This window comes from Protopterus annectens, chromosome 11.part0 (genome assembly GCF_019279795.1).
Source record: "Protopterus annectens isolate FY-2018-M chromosome 11.part0, PAN1.0, whole genome shotgun sequence".
Classification (NCBI taxonomy): Eukaryota; Metazoa; Chordata; order Ceratodontiformes; family Protopteridae; genus Protopterus; species Protopterus annectens.
Window position 1 is genome coordinate 1,546,579,491 of NC_056745.1, and position 21,661 is coordinate 1,546,601,151.

The window sequence follows — 21,661 nt, forward strand, 5'->3', positions numbered from 1 at the left end:
TGACTACAGTCAGTCAGTAATACCAGTCATTGAAGTTTTAGTCTTCTTATTGTTCAACAGACCCATACTGATAAATAAAAGAATGACAAGTTTTGTATTTATTTATTTAACATTTGTTTACTGGGAAATTCTGACATGGAATGAGCTAATTTTCAGCAGAGGCCACGGGAGAAACACTCCAAACACATGTCTTTGCAACGTGTGAGGAAACCAGAGTAACCAGAAGAAACCCACACAAATGCAGGGAGGACATGCAGACTCTGCACAGAAGGAACCCCAGCCGAGAATTGATCCGGAGGACCTCTTGCTGTGAGGCAACAATGCTAATCGCTACACTACTGTGCCATCCAACTTCACCGTTCTATTAACTTTTTACGTGAATTATAGTAATATTTAAAAAATTGTTCCCAATTTTATCCCTCATTATTTTGGGCTTTGCCCAGAATTTTTGACCAAATAAATTGAGAGGTATGGTGCAACCTAAAAACATTCAAATCTAAAATTATTTATTTTTTATCATTATTTCAGCAAACCAGAAACAGAGTACTAGGTGGCTCATTCTGCTGCATTTGCATGGTACCGTTTTTGTCTTTATCAATGCCATTTTCCTTAGAGGGAATTGGAAAACTGAAGTGTTTATTTGCAGTCTCAGTAGCTCAACAGGTAGCATGCACATCTGATGAAGAAGGCTGTGGCTTCTATTCCCACACAAGGTACTTGGATTATTTTTTTATGGTACTGACATTACAGTGGAGCATAAGGGGGTTGCTGTACTTCTGGGTGTGCCATCCTTTAAATGAAACTTAAACTAAGCCCCATATGCCCAAGTTGGTGGCAGCTTAGAAGAAATGATCCTATGACACTTTTCAAAAAGAGTATGGGAAGCTCTCCAGTGTCCTGGCCAAACCTTCCCTTGTCAGTATGGTCTAGTGGGACTTACCAGTCAAAAAAAGTATAAAGAAGTCAACTAAATAATGCCTGCCACTGTATCTGTTACCAGATTGTATCTTTGTACTCTATTTTAAAGAAAAATAATCATTAAATGGTTAGTGTTACTGTATCAATGGACTTGCCTCTGCAAAGTGATATTGGATTTTCCTAGCATCCACTTCAAGCTCCATTTATAGGAGTCATGCTAGACATAAGGAAATATTTTTATTTAACATCTACATATTACAGATTTTGGAGTGATTGGGTATCAGTTTTCTGTATTTTCTTGTTGTACTTAACTGTTTTCTGCCTAAATGCTGATTTTTCCAGCACTTATTGTGATTTAAAAGCTTGTTTTTTTCACATATTGTACTTATTTGACTGCCTGCACTTTTAAAAAGTTTTTTGTTTAAATAAATTGTTTAACTGTTGTAGGCTACACACTAAAGTGCAATAGCCTTTTCTGATCACTTGTAGTCGTTTAAAGCTGTTTTAAGTGTATTTTTACTGTTTTTGCCTTATCTTTTCAAAAAAACAACAAAAAAAAAATTCTTGTTTCCCGCCTTTCTAAGCTAGTATAGTCCACTTTTCAGGCTAGTGCTGAATTCAGGGCGTTGTTACAAGTTTCTGAGTTGCCCATAACTTACTTGGATAGAGGGAAGTTTCTCTGTTTACCTGTGTTTCAGGGGAACTTTGAGCCGCCATCTGTCCCTGGAGGAGTAGTTCCAGCCCAGAAGTTAGTAGTTTAAAAAACTCGTTTGCACAGTTTAGTGCGCTGGGCAGCACCGGTCAGCTAGGGTTAAATTATTCCTAGCTCCACTAAGTCTCCTCTTTCGTTTTTCACTTGAAACTAGTCTAACTCTCAACCTAAGCACTCAAAAAGCATCCTACAGTCCAGCACTTGCTCAGACCTAATAGCAAGCACTACTATACCCCGATACTTGACTGCCCAGCAGGGCAAGGCTCTTTATCCACCCCTCACCAACCAAGCAACTAAGCAGCTCACCCTACTATTCAGGTATGACCAAAGGGCAACTTCAGGTGTACTCTCCAGTCCAGCTGGTGAATCTGGGTATCCTGAGGCAAAGTTACAACTGCCTCATGTACACAGACAGCCTTCTCCCACAAAACACTAACATATGCGAGAGATGCAATTATACAGTCAAACTGGAGGCTACAGTCTCTCCACCCAAGACTGGAACAGACAGTCATGAGGAGAAGATCAACACTTGCACCACACCTCCAGCCTCACATAGATCTACTAAACCAGCACTGGCAAAAAATACACATAAATGCACAAAATCATACACGGAGGCTCTAAATAAAAACCTGCAAAAGCATCAGAGAGCTCCAAAGCAGACACCCACAAAACCTGCACCTCCCATCACAAACCAGACAACACATAAAACACAAAATCAATGTGCCGCACGATCACAGCCCTTAAGGCGAAATAACATACCTAACACACTAGTAATAGGTGATTCGATAGGCACACTGACACCCCATTCACTAGGCTGGACAAGGAGGTTACCGTTAGCTGCTTATCGGCAGCCAGAATCTGCCACATAATACAAGCACTCAGGTCACTCCAGAACAAGTACAAATATGACTCTGTCATTGTTAATGTTGGTGTGAATGACCTGAGACGTACCTCCCCGGACTACATGAAAAGAGACATGGAAGAGCTCTCTGATCATGTAGCCCAGGCGGGTATGACCCTGACCCTGAGTAGCATCTTGCCCTCACCGAGAATGATACCTCAGTATAAAGAAAAAAATGATCAATTTCAACAATTGGCTAAGCTTCTGGTATCATTCAAAGGGGATCCAGTGTCTGTCAGCCTGGGGTGACATGCTCGACAAGCTGCATTGCTTCGCAAGAGAAGGCTTGCACTTGTCACCCCTTGGCTTTCAAATACTGGCCAAGGCTCTTGCTGTCCCCATAATGCCTTTTTTAGGCAAGGCTCAAAAAACCCACCACCGTAAACAGCACAAGTAAAAAAATGAGGGTTATGCTACTCAACGCCAGGAGTTTAAATCTCAAAATGCATTCGCTCAAAGCACTCCTAAGTATGGAGAACGTCGACATCTGTGCAGTAACTGAAACCTGGTTCAAGGCTCCAGAGAGCACTACTGGGCTACAACTCATACCACACATTTTGGCCAAAGAACACAGACCGAAACACAAAAGGAGGGGGTGCATCCATATTCATCAAGGATACCCACACCTCCAGGTTAGTGGTGCAGCATGATACCTCTGGGATCATCCATGTGCAACTAACATTGGGCAAATCTGCAATGCAAATTGTGGCCTGCTACAGATCACCCTCCATGACCCAGGACCACCACTCCGCCTTTCTGAAGACACTGGAAAATATGAAGGTCCTACCGAACACCCTGATATTGGGCGATTTCAATTCCACTACCATTAACTGGGAAAACTATTTGAGTACAAACTCCCAGGCTCAGCGCTTCCTGGAATTTATCAACTCAAATGCCTGGATCAGCTGGTAAACTCCCCTACCAGAGGCCACAACATACTGGACCTGGTCCATCACCAACATGGGCAACAGGTGTTCCGTACCGGAGGTCAACCCATCACTAGTTAGATCAGACCATAAACTAAGCACCCTGGATGTCCACACCCCACCACCCCCCCCAACCAAGGAAACCACAGTGAAAAACCTTCCTAAAGCAAACTTCACCTGACTTAAGACAGAAGAGGTAAGTTTCACAGCCCCCATGCTAAAGGATAACACTGCCCAAGATGCAGAATCCTTTACAACTGCACTCTATGAACACCTACAAGGATGCATGGATCGTGCCATCCCTAGCAAAACCAAGACTCACTCCTCTAAGAGAAAGAAACCAGTCTGGTGGACCCCTGCCATAAACAGGTTATACAACAGAAGGAGGAAACTAGTTCAGAAAAAAAGCAAATCTCAAGAAGGATTCAGTATCAGTAAGAAGCTAAGGTCCCTCATAAAATCATCCAAGGCTAACTTCGAAAGAAAAATAGCCAAGGATTTGAAAGATAATCACAAAGCCTTCTTTAGCTATGTCAAGAATCTAAGTGGCAACTCGCAGATATGCTCTGAGCTAGTGCAAAATAGCACAAAATATACTGAACCTACTGATATTGCCAACATCCTGGCAGATAGATTCAGTGCAAACTTCACCTCCCCTCTCACCTTCAAAAGGGCCCACAACAATACCGGAAAAGTGTAGTGTCCCAGAAATCACAGAAGCACAGGTGAAAACAGGCCTTTCAAAAGCCAAAAACACAGCATCAATGGGGCCAGATGGTGTCCCAGGCTGCGTCTTGCACGAACTACAGAATGAACTAACCCCCCACCTAAACACACTGTTCAACCTCAGCCTTTCCACAGGCTACATGCCCATAGAATGGTGCACAGCAACGGTTATTCCGCTCCACAAAGGAGGGGCCACAACTGACCCAGGTAACTATCACCCCATAAGCCTGACTAGCCTGGTCTGCAAGGCTATGGAGCGCATCATCATGGAACTCATCAACAAAGACATCGGGAACCTCCAAACACTTGACCCGACCCAGTTCGGCTTTGTTAAGGGCAGATCATGCCTACTAAACCTGGGTGACTTCCTCGAGACAGTCACCAAGGCCATAGACGAGGGAAAGGTGGTTCACACAGTCTACCTTGATCTTGCCAAAGTGTTCCGACACCATTCCTCACTTGGGTATTATAGAAAAACTCACCAGCCTGAACATAAACCCCTATGTCACAAGATGGGTTGCCAACTGGCTTACACACAGAACTCACACGGTAAGAATAGTGGGCTCCAGGTCCGACTCTAAACCAGTCAGAAGTGGTGTCCCACAAGGCTCGGTTCTGGGACCCCTACTGTTTGGCATATATTTCTCAGAACTACAGGCAAACACAGGAGGACTGTGGCTAACCAAGTTCGCCGATGACGGCAAACTGGAAGCCATAATTGACTCTCCGGCTGACATAGACATCCTTCAAAAAGACCTTACTGAGACAGACACCTGGTGTCAAAGTCATGGCCTCAAGCTAAATGCCATAAAATTCATAGTCATCCCATTTGGGAAAAATAAAACACCCATGAATTATCACATAGGCGGTAGCCCCCTTAATACAGAAGAGGTAATAAGAGATCTGGGGACCCAGGTAGATAGTAATCTCTCCTTTGACAATCATATTGCCAAATTACTTAGGAAATCCTTCTATGTGGCCCATCTAATTACTAAGGGGGTTCGCATCTAGAAATAAAGAGGTTATAGTGCCCCTCTACTCATCACTCATCAGACTCATCATAGAGTACAATGCCCCATTTGGGATGTACCTCACAAGACACTTCCAACAGCTGGAAAGACCACAAAAGCACCTCAGCAAGAGGATCACTGGCCTCAAACATACATCCTATGCAGCCCGACTGAAAAAACTCCAGCTGTACTCAGTGGCATACCGCTTACTCAGAGGTGATCTCTGCCTGACTTACAAAGCCATGTCCAACTCAGAATTGATGGACATGCTCCACCTAAAGAAATCCAAGTCACTGCGATCCACACGCTCTAGTGAGCCAAATCTCGCCACAACAATAAATAGAACATGCTGGAGGGATAGATTCCTATCACAGAGACTCCCCATGCTTTGGAACAAAATTCCTAACTACATTAGGCAGAGCCCCTCACTAACACTCTTCAAGAGAAGCCTTGACGAGTGGATGGGTAACAGAAAATACATCCCTGGGATCACTTCATTGGCTCTGCTTGACAGAGGCTCAGTTAATTAATCAATGGAGCTGCGAAAGACTACACACTCTGGTTAGGCTTATAAATGCCCTCGGGCAGACAGCCTTGTACCTACCTATGAACATAAATAGAATGGCAGTAGTATGGGTCACAGACATCCTACACAGTTTCTAGAACCATTTTTCAATTTATCTTTTTTTGCTCAAATTACTCTGATTTGTGTTCTCAGAGCAGCTCTTACCTCTAACAGTAGTCATAAATGCTCCACAAAATAACTAGATAAACTGCATGTTTTAAGACTTCCAATTTTAATCCAAGTGCTGACACAGTCCTCCCATTCTTTTTGGGATGTCACAACTATCACTGTAATCTATGTGCTGTTAACTGACCACTCTGCTACGTCAACAAATGTTTAACACAACTATAAACTTCTCTGCTATTCACTAGAGTCCGCAGTGTGTAGATGTGTTTTATGCTGAACATTGGCAAAATGTGCTGTATTTGTTTTACAAGCATTTCCTTAGTATGCAGCACAGAACAAAATAAGTCCATCTTTCTCTTCTTTCTACTGAAGCACAAATGTCTTTGCACATGAAATGTTCCCACCTCTGTTGTACTGGTTGCTACACCCTTAATTTGTTACACAGCAACATACCAACAGTTCATTCAAATCATAATCCTTGAGCATGACAAATCAATTTTTCTGTGTTGTGACCATTGCCAGGCTTACTAAGATTATGGCATCCATATTTTTTCAATAGGGAAAAGGTCTTTTCATTTTAACAGTGGATTATGGGCACACTGTTACCATGTATCATGTTTTCTATACTACATTAGTAGGTTTTTGTTACTAGTATGTTTTTTTCTTCATGTGCCTTATGTGTCCCACCAGGTACCCACGATGCCCCCTATTGTGACCTGGCAAGAAAAGTAACATTTAGCCACCACTGCACCACAGACAACTGCAGACAGACCTAGTACTGAGAACACCACTCCTACAAATGTACACTCATGAAAACTCATGTCACACAGCTGTTTTTTTCCATTGCACAAGTTGAACTTACCATTAACAGTAGATGTTAAAATGATTATATAGGCTACATCCCACCAAGGATACCACTGCAGGCCAGTTTCCAAAGCTCAAAAATCAGGCAGCTTGAGCTGAGCTGATTAAAAGACAAGTTTGGGCGCAAAGCCCTAAAGAGCTTTCCACCCAGCAGAGAGAGGGAGGCTGAGCCATGAAAGGACAATGCTAGGAAAAACAAAAATATGCATTCACACCATGCCATAACACACAACAACAGCAGCAGGAATGGAGGAAGGAAGCTGTTATGACAGCAGTGATCACTGAAACTGTTACTGTAAGTTACATAAACGACTGCACTATGTTCATCATATTGATCAATGCTGCATTAGCCTTAGCTATATGACTACCTTAGCTAACTATACTTTGGAGGTGGAAGGAGAAGAGTCCACGAGAACCTGGAGAATGGTCCTAGCAAAGCTTGATCTAGACCTAGAGAAGGAATCAAGCTTATAGTGCTTTGTAAGAGTATGCATAGAGGACCAAGGAGCAGCTTCTGGAATACTTATAGAATCCAACCACTTAGAAAAAGCCACAGAAGAGGCCAAGGTCCTAGTAGAGTAGTGCTTAACCCTGCCTGGAATAGTTCTGTTATGGTTAGGTTAACAAAAGGTAATAGCCTTAGACAACCATTTGAAAATAGTCTGTTTTGACACAGGTGGTTCCTTCTTACCTTCACAAAAAATGAACAACTGATCCGAAGATTTGAGTGTTCTGTCAAAATAGTACCGAAGTTGTCTGTGAGCATCCAAAGTATGGAGTATCCTTTCTCTCTCATTTTTAGGTTTAGGAAAGAAAACAAGGAGATGGACAATTTGGCTTAAAGTGAACTCGGACACCACTTTGGGCATAAAAGGATTAATTCTCAAAGAAACCCTGTTGCTATGGAAAAATGAGACACGGCTGACTCACCATAAGAGCTTGCAGGTCAGATATCCATCTTGCAGCAATCAGAGCAATCAGTAAAACTGCCTTCCATGTTAATAACTTCAAGTCAGCTAAATTAGCTGGTTAAAATGGAACAAGTGTTAGCTTCTCTAACACGAAATAAAGATCTTAAGGATGGGGCACTGGTTTTCTTGAAGACCTCTTATGCAAAATCCCAATTAAGAACATTTTGAAGTGAGACTCCATTGAAAGAGGAGGATCCATGGTCAGACATGCTGAAATGGTCAATAAATGAACCTTGACAGAGTAATAAGAAAGGCCATAAGATAGCAACTCACACAAATACTGTATAACCAGAGAAAAACTTGCTGTGAATAGGTGCTAGTTATGTTACTAGCACCCACTAGAAAATCTTTCCCATTTACTAAAATATGATTTTTCAGTAGCAGGCACTTCTGCCTCGTTAGTACCTGCTGCACATCCTCAGTAAATAGGTGCCTAAAAGGAATTACGATTCTATCATCAAGGCAGTCAACTAAAGATGACTGATGTCAGAGTGTATCAATCACACCTGTTCTTGTGCAAATAGAGCCAGTCTGTGAAGAAGTTTGTGGGAATTGCCCCTGGCTATTTACAAAAGAAGGTAGAACCATGGTTGCTAGGGTCAAAAGGAGTCACCATACTGATCTTGGAAGATTCCGCCTGAAGTAACCTGGCTATTAGTGGAAAGGGAGAAAAAGCAGATGGGAACATTCCTGTCCAAGGAAAAGAAAAGGCATCTGTCTTCCAGGTCTTCTTGCATAGAGTCCTGGAACAGAATCTTGCCAGTTGATTGTTCAGAGAAGAGGCAAAAAGATCTACCCCCAAAAGGATCAAATCCTGTAAGATCTCCTGATCTAGTTTCTATTCATGAGGGTCTGCTCTGGTCCTGCTCAGCTTGTCTGCCATGCAGTTTTGCTCTGATGGAATGTAGGATGCTTGTACAGAGAGATTGTGCTGTGAAGCTATATCCCAAGCGAACATGGCTAGTCTGCAAAGGTGGTACAACCTTGTTCCCCCTTACTTGTTGATGTACCACATGACTGTGGTACTGTCTGTAACCACTTGAAGAGGTCCCAAGGACCAAAGATGGTTACAAGAGTTGAGTTCCTTGATCAGGGCAAGCATCTCCTTTATATTTATATGCTTGCATCTGTCCTTGGTGTTCCACACTACCTGCACTTTTATCCATCCTGAAACTGCTCCTTAAGCATAGTCCAAAGTGTTTGTGGTGAGTGACTGTTCTGGAGAAGCGAAGGAGAGGGTAGACTTGGATTTTAGGATATCTGTTGTCTCCACCAAAAGATTTTCATGACAAACCCCAGCACAAGGATTTGAAAAGATAAAGGATGTTGTTGTTGGGACCAGAGAGATTTCATTTACCACTGTTATCTTTCTCATGTGGAGTCTTGCCCAGGGGTATCATGAGAATAATGCCATGAGACCCAAAATCCTGAGGTATTCCCTTGCAGTGAGCAAAGTCTGAGTGGAAAACCTTAGAAATAGACCTAAGTAAAGGTCTATTTTTTTACTGTGGAAGAAAGGTTCTTTGAACTGAGGTGTCTAGTTGACATCCTAGGAACACAATCTTGCATGAAGGAGTCACAGTCTTTTGAATGTTCTCTTGGGATCACAGATTGTGCAAGAGACTTCTCACACAAGACAAGAGGTTCCTGGCACTTTGAAAAAGACTCTGCAAAGATAAGCAAGTAATCTAAATATGGAAAATTGTGAATACCCTGTAGCTTGCAATGAGCTATAACTGGAGCTAGAAACTTTGTGAACACTCTTGTAGCAGTGGATAGTCCAAATGGTATGGCAGAGAACTGATAATGGGATCCAGACACACAAAGCCTTAAGAAGTGTCTGAAGTCTGAATGAATAGGGATGTGATAAGTGTCTTAATTCTAATGTTACCAGGAAACTACAAAGAGGAAGAATAGGTAACAGATTGGGAAATGACATCATTTTGAATTTGGGCACTATCACAGAAAGGTTTAGGAATGAAAGATACATGAGTGGTCTCCAGGCATTTTCTTTCTTTGGCACTAGGAACATCCTTGAATAAAAACCCTTTCACACCTGGGAATGAGAAACTGATTCTATCACTCCTTGGGTCAGAATGCAATGAAAAACAGGTGGAAGCAAGAGAGTCTGATCTGCAGGATGAGGAATGACTCCCTGGAAAGAAGGAATTTCCTTCCACTTCCATCTGTAACCTCGATGATGACTTCAGAAACCATTTGTCTAAAACAATATGTTGCCAAAAAGAAAAATGGAGATTCAGACTTTCTTAAACAAAAAGGAGCCAGAGTGGGAGGGGGTCACAAGGACTCTTGAACAGTCATTCAGGCTTGTTGGACTGTCCCTGGTTTTGGGAGGTTCAAGACTTGTTTTTGGAACCCCTTGACATTTCTTCTTAAATGTCCGTTTACTTGAAATTTATTGAGACTGTTTATTCTGCTTTTTTTGCCAAAACTTGGACACTTTGGAAAAAGTACAGTTTTGTACCTACCATAAATGTAGATGTCCGATAGATATGCAACTGCAGTCATAACATATGGGTTGTCCTGCCTCAGGCAGCCCTCGATCGGCCAGATTCCAAAGTCTGGGTCCGGCGTCGGCTGGTGTCGCCTCCTCTCCGACGTCAGAACGGCTGAAGTATAAAGGCATTGGCCGACGCCATCTTCTTCAGTGTTTCTTGCCCCAGATGCCAGGTGCCCTCCTAGGAAGGCTAAATTTGGTGAATGGATAAACAATTCCAGACATGCACAACAGTAATAAACAGATACACCATAGGAGATACCCCCAGCTAATAGGAATAGGGGGAGTGGACCCATAAAGAAGGTTGCAGAGGGGTAGGAGGGTGGGAAAATCCGACTGCAGTTGCATATCTATCGGACATCTACATTTATGGTAGGTACAAAACTGTACTATGTCCTTCAAGAATGCAACTGCAGTCATAACATATGCGTTGAATACCATAGCCAAGCTGGGGGTGGATGGAACTAAGAAAATGATGGTGTAGCTAAAATGCCCTGCAGGACTGCCGAAGCAAAGCCTGCTCGGGATCTGGAATATAAAGGCAGGTTGTAGTGCTTGGTAAATGTATGCACGGAGCTCCATGTAGCAGCCTCTAGAATGTCCTTTGTAGCCACTCCTCTTAGGAAAGCTGTGGATGTGGCTATAGCTCTGGTGGAGTGTGGCCTAATATTGGCTGTCACACTTTTTCCATGAAAAGAATAGCAGAATCTGATGCAGTGTCCAATCCATTTGGAAATTGTTTGTTTGGAGATTGCTTTTCCTGGTACTCCAGCAGCATAGGCTACAAGCAGTTGGTCAGACTTTCTGGTGGCCTTAGTTCTGTCCAAGTAGTAGCGTAGTTGCCTGTGTATGTCCAAAGTATGCAGCAGTGCTTCCCCCCTGTTTTGAGGATTGGGGAAGAAAGTAGGCAGGTGAATGGCTTGATTTAGAGACACCCTGGAAATTACTTTTGGCATGAATGAAGGATTGGTTCTTAGAGAGACTCTGTCCTGATGTAAAATGAGAAAAGGAGGTACTGCCATGAGTGCCTGTATCCCCGAGACTCTTCTTGCTGATGTGATTGCCAATAGGAAAACCGTTTTCCATGAGAGAAATTGCATTTCTGAAGTTGCTGCTGGTTCAAAGGGAGGTAGAGTTAATTTTTCCAAGACGAAATTGAGGTCCCATGCAGGTACTGGCGGTTTCCTGGGAGGTTTGATATTCTTTATCCCTCTTAGGAACTGTCTTAGCAAAGGATGCGAAAACACAGGTGGATCACAATTGTATTTTGCTGAGATTGCTGGGGCATGAATCTTTATGGAAGAATATGAGAGACCAGTATGAAACATTTCTGCCAAGTATTCAAATATCTGAGGTATACTCAATACTGTTGTATCCTGACCCCTGTTAGCATTCCAGAAGATGAATCTCTTCCACTTGGCTGAATAGGTTTTTCTGGTGGAAGGTCTGCATGCTTCCAGTAAGATCTCTTGAACTTTTTTGGAAAGAGAGATATCGGAAGGAGTTATGGTAACCTCCAGGCTGTCAGATGCAATGTTTTCAGGTTTTGATGCACAGTCCTGTAATCGTGTTGTGTTAGAAGCAGAGGCCATAGTGGCAGAGGCCACGGTTTGGTCAGAGTTATGCTCAACAGCAATGGGTACCAGTGCTGCCTTGGCCAGTCTGGAGCTATCAAAATGCCTGTTGGTTGTTCTGCTTTGATCTTCAGTATCACCTTGGTCAGCAGTGGTAGAGGAGGGAATGCATAAATTGTTAGGGAATTCCAGCTGAAGGAGACAGCATCCGTTTTCCAGGCTAGAGGATGGTGGGTCCTTGTACAGAACTTTTCCAGGTGATGATTCATGTGAGAAGCAAAGAGATCTATGTCCGGTCTTCCCCATGTCCTTGTTATTTGTGAGAAAATGTGAGGATGCAGCATCCATTCGTGTGGATCCAAGAAATTTCTGCTCAGCTTGTCCGCCAGTACATTGTCCTTGCCTGGCACAAATTGGGATTGCAGATGTATCTTCAGACTTAGGGATTTTTCCCAGAGAATCATTGTTAGTCTGCAGAGGGGATAAGAATGAGTGCCTCCCTGCTTGTTTATATACCACATAACAGTGGTGTTGTCTGTCCTTATTAGCAAATGTCCTTGTTGAAGTGATTTTTCGAAAGACTCGATTGCATGTATCACTACCAACATCTCTTTTTGGTTTATGTGCAGATGCCTTTCCCTTGGTGTCCATTGACCTTGAATGCATCTGCCCTCCATGTGCGCCCCCCATCCATGGTCTGAGGCGTCTGTTGTAATCATTTGACCTGCTTGAGGTTTGTTGAAAGACATGCCTTTGTTTAACTGACTTGTTTGAGCCCACCACAAAAATTCTCTTTGTAGACATGGAATGAGTGGGATTACGTCCTCTAGGCTTTGGCTGTGTTGGGACCTTAAGCTTTTTAAGTACCATTGCAGCTTTCTCGTATGAAGTCTTGACAAAGGTATCAGAAGAATGCAAGATGCCATGAACCCTAGGGCCTGCAGGATTTTCCTTGCAGTCAGCTGGGAGAGCTTTGCTAGGCCTTTGAAGTACTCTGGTAACTGCTGTTGTTTTTCCTCTGTGAGATAAGCCATTTGTGTTTTTGTGTCCAGTTTGGCTCCTAGGAAAATAATCTGTTGGGATGGCAGGTCTTGATTTCTGAATGATGACTGTGTATCCCAAGGCCTGTAGTAATTGAATGATGTAGTCCAAGTTTGCTATCAAGGTTTGTTTGTTGTCTGCTTGTATGAGGCAGTCATCCAGGTAGGGGTATATTTGAATCCCCTGGAGTCTGCAGTGTGCCACTACTGATGCCAGGCATTTCGTGAACACTCTGGGCGCAGTAGATAGGCCAAACGGCAATGCTGAGAATTGATAATGCTCTATCCCTGCAAGAAATCTGAGGTATCTTCTGCAGCTTTGTCTGATTGGGACATGCAGGTATGCCTCCTTGAGGTCCAGAGTGACCAGCCAAGATCCCTTGCCCAGCATGGGAAGGAGTTGCTGCAACGTCAGCATTTTGAACTTTGGCACAATGAGATAAGTATTTAGAGTAGACAAGTCCAGTATAGGCCTCCATTTGTTTTCCTTTCTTGGAACAAGGAACGGTCTTGAATAAAATCCCTGGCCTTGTTCCTGTGGAGGGACCTTTTCTATTGCTTTTATATTTAACAGCTTTGAAACTTGAATGAGTGCCTCTGCCCTTTGATGAAGTGGCAGGTTTGGCTTGCCTTGTCTTATTGGTAAAGTATGGAAGTGGAATCTGTAACCTTTGTCTATTAAATCCAGAATCCATTTGTCCTTGGTTAAGATATGCCAGTTTTTTGAGAATAAGGATAATTTTCCGCCCAAAGGTGCTTCTCTTTGAACCTTTGTAGGCGGTATGAAAGTCAAGTCATTGTGGTTGTCCTTGTGGTGCAGCTGGACTGCCGGCGCCACTTCTTTGATTTGGTGGTTGCCATTGGCGGCCCCTGTAGGAGCCTCGGTATTGCCCTCTACCTCGGGCACGCCTGATTTTTCCCCTTTGAAACTTGTCAGTGTCTGGAAAGGACCAATTCTTTGAAGGCCAATTCCTGCTGAATCTGGGTTGCTGAACCTGGAGGAAATCTTTGACTGTCTGTACTGATTTAGCTTTTTCCTCAACGGACTTCAACACATCTTGTGCATTAGCACCAAAAAGCTTCTGTTTTTCCAGAGGTGCATCAAGTAACTTTACTTTAACATGGTCTGGCAGTGGCTGTTCTTTTAACCAAGCATGTCTACGTATAACAGCCCCAGTCATAGCTGCCCTACATGAAGCCTCCAATGCATCATAACCACACTGAAGAAAATGATTGCTAACCTGCTGAGTGTTATGTACTAGATCCTGCAATGCCTTTCTATCAATAGGCTCAGGAGAGGCTATCTTTTTCTGTAAATCATCCAGTAAAAAATCCTGGTACTGAAACATATGAAAAAGGCAGTTAAGTGACCTCATAGCCAGGGTGATAGAGGTATAAACTTTTTTACCCCATCTCTCCAGGGACCTAGCTTCCCTATCTGCTGGCAGTGGATTCTTGGCTGTGGAAGTAGCCACTCCCTTGGGGCCCTGTGAAATAGTTTCTAGAGCCACAGAATGGGCCTTAAAGAGATGTTTGTGGGTGTCAGGGACCCTATAATATCTGTCTGGCTTGACAGGAGCAGGAGGGAGAGTATCAGGGTTAGCACTGGAGTCGGAGAAAACATCATACAGGACATCCAAAACTGGAGGGATAGCTAAAGGTCTGTGCTGGGGAAGCTTGAGGAAGGTACGTAGTCTTTTCCTGGAATCAGAGAATTCCTGACCCTGCCATTTAAAATGCTCCCACATAGAGTGTAGGACTTCACCGAACGAAAAATCCTCTGAAGGAGAGGCAGAGGGAATTGATTCCTCAGCATCAGAGTCCTCATAGGCTTGGAAGGATTCTTCTTGGGTATCTGAATGCTCAGAATCCCCAGAGGCTTCATCTGAAGAGAGGTTGTCGGCCTGCTCAGGTCTGGGCCTTTTCTCTGCAGGCGGCTGAGAACCTCTGTCTGGATGAGGGTGAGACCCCCTGATAAGAGAAATAAGATCTGCAGCAAGAGACATGATCTGTTTATCAGAAGAAGGGGCCTGGGCAGTAGGTTTAGGATGGGCCTTGGCCTGGCTGGCGGCCTTAACAAGTGCAAAGGCCTTGATGGACATGGATACAGGAGGCCTAGCTGCCCCACGTGCAGGAGTAACCTTGTCCGCAGGAATGGTGTCGGGTAGATCCAGAACTTCGGTTTCTGGAGGAAAATCAACAACCAGCACCGGTGTAGACTCCGTGACCGAAGGACGTGTTAACGCTGTGTCGTTGGCCTGGAGCGGTTGAATTACCGCTTCCGAAGGGACCGAAGCACTCGCGGAAGATTTAGGAGGAGTATCGGTGGAGGACGCGGGCCGAGGATGTCGGTCCCGGTCCTTTCGTTTTTTGGTAGATTGAGATGTCAGTTGTTCCGACGGCATGATATAAGCGAAAGATTCGCCAAAAAAGTCTTCGGCAAATTCTGCCCGGCACCTGAGAGTGCGCTTATTAAAGCAAGCACAGGCCGAGACGTCGTGGTCTGGGCCCAGGCAAGGGAGGCAATAAGAATGGAAGTCCTTAAGAGGTATTTGTTTACCACAAGACAAACAATTATTAACTTTCTCAATTTGTTCTGACATTGGCTGAGGCAAGAAAAAATGTTCCCCAACGGGGTACTTAGCTTTTAGATGACTTCGGTACTGAAAACACAGGAGCTGACCGACCGGCACTTGCGAACTGCTTCTGCTTCGGGCACCGCGCGGCAAGAAAGACTGAAGAAGATGGCGTCAGCCGATGCCTTTATACTCCAGCCGTTCTGACGTCGGAGAGGAGGCGACACCAGCTGACGCCGGACCCAGACTTTGGAATCCGGCCGACCGAGGGCTGCCTGAGGCAGGACAACCCATATGTTATGACTGCAGTTGCATTCTTGAAGGACATGGAGGTATTCCCTGGATCATCTTGCCCCTGTCGTCACACTTTTTAATCACCTCTCCAGCAGAGGAGCCAAAAACTAAATCTCTATCCAAGGGAAAATTTAAAATCTCATTTTTATCATCATCTGGGAGGTTCTGAGAATACAGGCAAACAGACCTTCGTACCCAGTGGCCATAATCCTGGAAGCAGTATCAAGAGTCATACATGCTCTGCAAACACTGACTAGTGACCTGTGCAATAGAAGAAACCAAGTTATTTAAAGCAGATTTCTTTTCCTCACAAGAAGAAACTGCAGACAAAACATTCCTCATACTTTCATAATTTGTCAGAACAAACTTTAACATATGCGCCTGACAATTCAAAATTCTGAAAATCAAATTTGCAGAATGAAAAATGTTTCCTAATTCTTTTCAGAAAGAGTAGGATTGGGATTAACTAGGCGCTTAAGCAGCAGTGGGATCAATTAAGCTATAGCTGCTGGGTCATGTTTGGGAACAGTGTATACAAATTTATAAGAACTTTATACATCGTATCTGCCTTTTTAGGGGCAGCTGGCTATCAGGAAAACTTCAGGTAGTAACGAACACATTCTCTAAAGCAGCCAGAACATGAGGAACAGGTGCAGTCCTGGAAAACCCTTCAGTAACAACTCATAGTATTTTATGAAGGACTGAGAAATCTCAGGGTTCTACCAATGAAAACACTGGCACATTCTAGCAATAGTCTCAGAGAATGAGAACCCCTACAGGGAGAATCAAACAGAGTTCTCCAAGCCTGAAACAGAAATCTGAGGAAGAAGCCCTGCATCTTCATGTTCATATTCAGAATCTTGAATCTCTTCAGGAAGAGAGCAACCCCCCCCTTTCTTTAACTAGAAATTAGTTTACAAGAAGGATCAATAGCTCAAATTAAATCATGAGCCAGATAAAGTAAAGTAATCCTATCTAAAGAAATGTGAGGAGAAGTAAATACATGTTTGATTCTCCCTTTCTGACAGGGAAAATGGAGATCAACAAAGTTAATAATGGCAGAAGCTGCTTCCCCAGGGATGGGAACAGCATGCTGACACAACAAACAAACTTTCCCTGTTCCTTCACCCACGACCAACAAGAGTGGCTCTCCTTTGTCCACTGAAAGGATCCCAACATCCAAAGAAAATGTGGCCAACTCCCAGTCTACAGTGGCTGTAGGTGCTACACTAGGATCGGGATAAAAGAAGAGTGATCTGAAAAACAACAAATGGACACAACAGAGTCACCTGCATGTGACTGAGGCAAATTGCTAGCCTGCTCTGGTGACAAAGGCTGTTTGCTTAACTTTTTCTTTTTTGTGGCTGAAAAAGGATCAACAATGGGACCAGTCGTCTGTTCCATAATCAAACCAAAAACTAGTGCCTCTTCCCTGGGGAAGACAAGCAGCAAACGCCAGTAAACACTACCAGTCCACAAAAGTTACTTTTTTGACAGAAAAAAAAACACTAAAAAACACTTTAAAACTATTTCACCCCCACAAAAGAAAAATTAACACAATTTGTCCATAGGAAAGAAAAAAATTTTCAGTTACATCACACGACTTTTAAACCAAGGAAAAGACTGCTCCATCTAAAGGTACATTACAGTCTTGAGACAGTCCGTTAAAATACAACACTCCTGGCACAAAAATAACTTTTCTGTAGAAGAGAGTAATAACACATAGACAAGGAAAATGGAAGTTTTTTCCCCAAAGGGAACTTCTCTGCCCAGCAAAGGAAAGCACAAGCTGACCGGGAATCCCCAAAAGCCTCAAAGGAGGATACTCTTCAGTGCCAGTAAAGCTCTGAAGGGTTTTACATCCAAACTTCTCTTCTAGTCAAATCATTTCAAGCTGCCTGGCAGTTTGAGTGTGCGGAAGGTGCCATGAAGCTTTGGAAGCCGGCTAATACATCCTTGGCGGGATATAACCCATATAGCCAAAGCTACTGCAGCAGTGATCAATATGATGAACAGCCATATTGAACAAATCTCAGACATGTACACATGGAGCATATCTAAAAAGAGATACCAACCCATGCATATCACACTCTTGTACCAAGTCAGATAATGGAGCGCACAATATTTCAGATAGTTACCCGCAGCAAGAGATAATGAATTCAGACATTTTTGATGCACAATTGTGTACATTACTACACAATTGGCTCAACAATACATACATACATATAGGGTTGGCTTGTACATACATATATACAAACACACACATACATATTATAAATACACATACACATGTACATACTTTGGAATTAAGGAGTATCCATGCAAAGGAGTACATTGCACAACAGCATTATCTGCCTTTTAACTACGGGATACATACTGCCCATGGAGTCAAGAAAAATGCTAAATATCCATCAAGTACAACAGTATCATGCCACATCTACAAGACAGCCTTTAACACTGTATTCCATGTTTGTGGTATACCTCATGAATTCATACTTGACCCAAAGAATCAGTCAGCAAAAGAGTGATACGTTTTGAACCTGGCATACACAAGGAAGCACCATGGCACAGTGTCTTTACCTTCACTTGCATGTTCGGGGAAACAAAGTGCAAAGCTCTCTCTTAGACTCAATGCCATTAGTTAGCAATTCCAAATTCAGAGCAGTTTTGCCCAGGTCATAAAATGTTCTGGTATCTGACTCTTTTAAAACCTGGTATAACTATCCACAATATCGGGCGCCATAAAGCTTATGCCTTTATCTGTACAGCAAAGCACCACGTTAGTTCTAGTCAGCTCTTTCACATGCTTAACAAGAAAATTTAATTTTTTTTACAATTACTGCTGTCAGACATTTCTAACTCAACCAACCTAATGTCCTTTCACACTCCAGGATGCAAGTCCTTGCAGCAGCCTTCATATCAAAGGCGATTAACTGTGCAATGAATGCCACCCATCATATATTTCTCTCTATGCCTGCAATCAGTCCACATTATTAGACACCACTTTCAATTACGCTGGTACTGTTTAAGAGATAACTTTACTTTTGAATTCAGTTGTAGCAGCTGTAATCTAAATCGTATCAGAAGTAAACTCAGAAAGATTCCTGCAACACATATGTTGAAAACGTAAGCTGAACTACTTCATCCAGAATAAATGCAGTCATAAAATGGAATGGTTCCTAAAAAAGAAATCAACATTCTGTGTTCATCATATTGTAACTGGTGGATCTATCATCTTACTTCACTACATTTTATGAGAATCCTAAAGACCAATCAACAGCTTTTTCAGAGTTCTTACATTTCATTAACCCTTATAATGCAGGAAAGCAAAAACAATTAAAAATACTGAAATAATAGTTTGAATTCAAAACAAATGACTACTGAAATAATACCGAATACAAAAATGTCTGATTTTACTGTGTCCATTCACACTATTCCACATCCCTTATACACTTCAGCATTTGGTTAGTCCAAGAAGGACCAAACTCAATGCAAACTACATGGCTGGGACCAGACGACTGAAGAAAGCTTTCAGCGTATTAGTATTATAACAGGGTTTGTCAACCTTACAGTTATAGCAGAAATAAGGAGCTGTGAGGGAAGTGGGGCTGTGTGACAAAGTCCCTTACGGAAAAATGCGCAGATGTTCCATTTGGTCTGCTGGATCCTGCAAAACAGTCTTCAGCAAGTGAGTTGCTCCTTAACAGACTGATTTACATTTCATCGTATATTACTTGTTAATTTATCCAATGCACTGCCACACTTCATCATTAAGTGGTCACATCACTAATTATATTTTTGATAAAAATAGTTTCACTTATCCAGCAACCAATGTGGCATAAAAATCACTTCAGTATTTTCTTTTTCTTTCTTTATAAACTGATTTTTTTTCAGTGGCTGTACAGTTCCTTCATGTACGGGATTAAATCTTTTTACATACCACTATGTTTTAACATTTACTTCCCACACATGTGTTCTATTCTCGGAGGGAAATATGTTCTGCAAACCTCCCAGCTTTCTTTAACTACTCTACCAGGATTCAGGAAAAACGTTATTGTTATTTTTTCAGCTATAATTTACAGTGTGATTTTTTTAGCACAAAACTGTATTGTAATATTTAGTAGAATGATGTACCTGCTTTTGAAGTCTCCATCAAAATGTGCTGCGATCAGGTATGCAGACAGAATACCTCAAGAGAAGCTGAAACAAACAAAAGTAGTAAATCTTCAATTGTTGAATAGAGTGTTAGCATATAATTTGCAAACAACATGCTCATTTACATGTTGTTGTTGTGTCTTTCGGCTTTTCCCGGTTAGGGGTCGCCACAGCGGAACTCCGATCCGCTAATGATTGGTAGTTGATTTTTACATGCCGAGTTACCAGCCCTGACGCCCAACCTTCAACGAAGGTATGCCCATTCACGCATGTCTCCACGCAGAAGACGCTCTAGCTAAGAATCGAACCGGACACATACACTGTGGAATTGGACACTAACAGCAAAAGAAATGCCCTGTTTTTGAGTCATTCAGTTTTCCCAATCAAATTAAAATGTAAATACAAAAATAGATAAAGATGTTTAATGCTCAGAACTAACACTTTGTCTTACTTTTGTTAACATTTATTAATTTAAATTTGTTATTTCACAAAAACATTTTAGTATGCCTGACCAAAAAGTACAGTTTTGTACCTACCATAAATGTAGATGTTCGAAGATCCACATTGCTGCAGTCCTTACATATGGGGTAGTCCGCTGTCCTCGGTCGGCCCGAATACCAAAGTATTAGGCTGACGTCGGTCAAGGCGCTTAAAACTGACATCAGGACGTCAGGGTACAAAAGCGCATGACCGACGTCATATCCTCAGTCTTTTCTTGCCCCAGATGTCAGAAGGCCCTAAAAGAAAGGCCAAAGCCAAAAACAGCAAAAACAACCAACCACCCGTGCACTAACCATATTTACAATATTTACAACCCAAACCACACAACCACCTCTAACTACAGAGGGGAAGGAGGGAGGGTAAATTGGACTGCAGCAATGTGGATCTTCGAACATCTACATTTATGGTAGGTACAAAACTGTACTATGTTCTTCATCTCACATTGCTGCAGTCCTTACATATGGGTAGAATCCCAAAGCAGAGGTAAGGGAGGATGGCAAAACTATAAAGCATTAGGAGCTGCCAAAATGCCCTGTAAAATTGCAGTGGCAAATCCAGCCCTAGATTTAGAGTAAAGTGGAAGGTGGTAATGCTTAGAGAAAGTATGCACTGAACTCCAAGTAGCTGCCTCCAAAATATCTTTAGTAGCCACCCCCCTTAAAAAAGCTGTAGAAGTGGCAGTAGCTCTAGTGGAATGAGGCCTAATCCCAGCTGGAATCTCTTTACCATGATGGGAATAACAGAAAGCAATACAAAAACCAATCCACTTAGAAATAGTTTGTTTTGAAACAGGTTTACCCTGAGAACCCAAAGCAAATGAAACAAACAACTGCTGAGACTGCCTGAACCCTTTAGTTCTGCTCAAATAATATCGCAACTGTCTGTGTATATCCAAAGTGTGCAAAATCATCTCCCCTTTATTTTGGGGGTTTGCATAAAAAGTAGGCAAATGAATAGTTTGGTTTAAAGCCACACTAGAAACCACTTTAGGCATAAAGGAAGGGTTAGTACGCAAAGACACCCTATCCTTGTGGAAAATTAAGAAAGGCTCAACCGCCATAAGGGCCTGCAATTCAGAAACCCTTCTCGCAGAGGTAATGGCCAACAAAAAAGCAGTCTTCCATGATAAATATTTCAACTCGGCAGTCGCTGCAGGCTCAAAAGGTTGTAGAGTGAGTTTCTCCAAAACAAAATTGAGATCCCAAGCAGGAGTAGGAGCTCTACGTGGGGGTCTTATATTCTTTGCCCCTCTAAGGAATTGCTTAAACAAAGGATGAGAAAATA

The 21,661-nt window shown here is 42.6% G+C and overlaps 1 protein-coding gene across 2 annotated transcripts in view; it reads right to left on the minus strand.

The window, feature by feature from the left end:
- The window catches only part of FBH1 (F-box DNA helicase 1), a 1,264,666-nt gene that overhangs the window by 1,114,876 nt on the left and 128,129 nt on the right, over positions 1–21,661 (minus strand). The window contains exon 2 of one of the 2 annotated variants that reach the window (XM_044088820.1): positions 19,856–19,921. The exons of the other annotated variant lie outside the window; for it this stretch is intronic. Coding sequence (XP_043944755.1) covers positions 19,856–19,874 — 19 coding nt within the window. The 5' untranslated portion in view covers positions 19,875–19,921. The remainder of the gene's footprint in view (positions 1–19,855; positions 19,922–21,661) is intronic. 2 annotated transcript variants of the gene reach the window in all.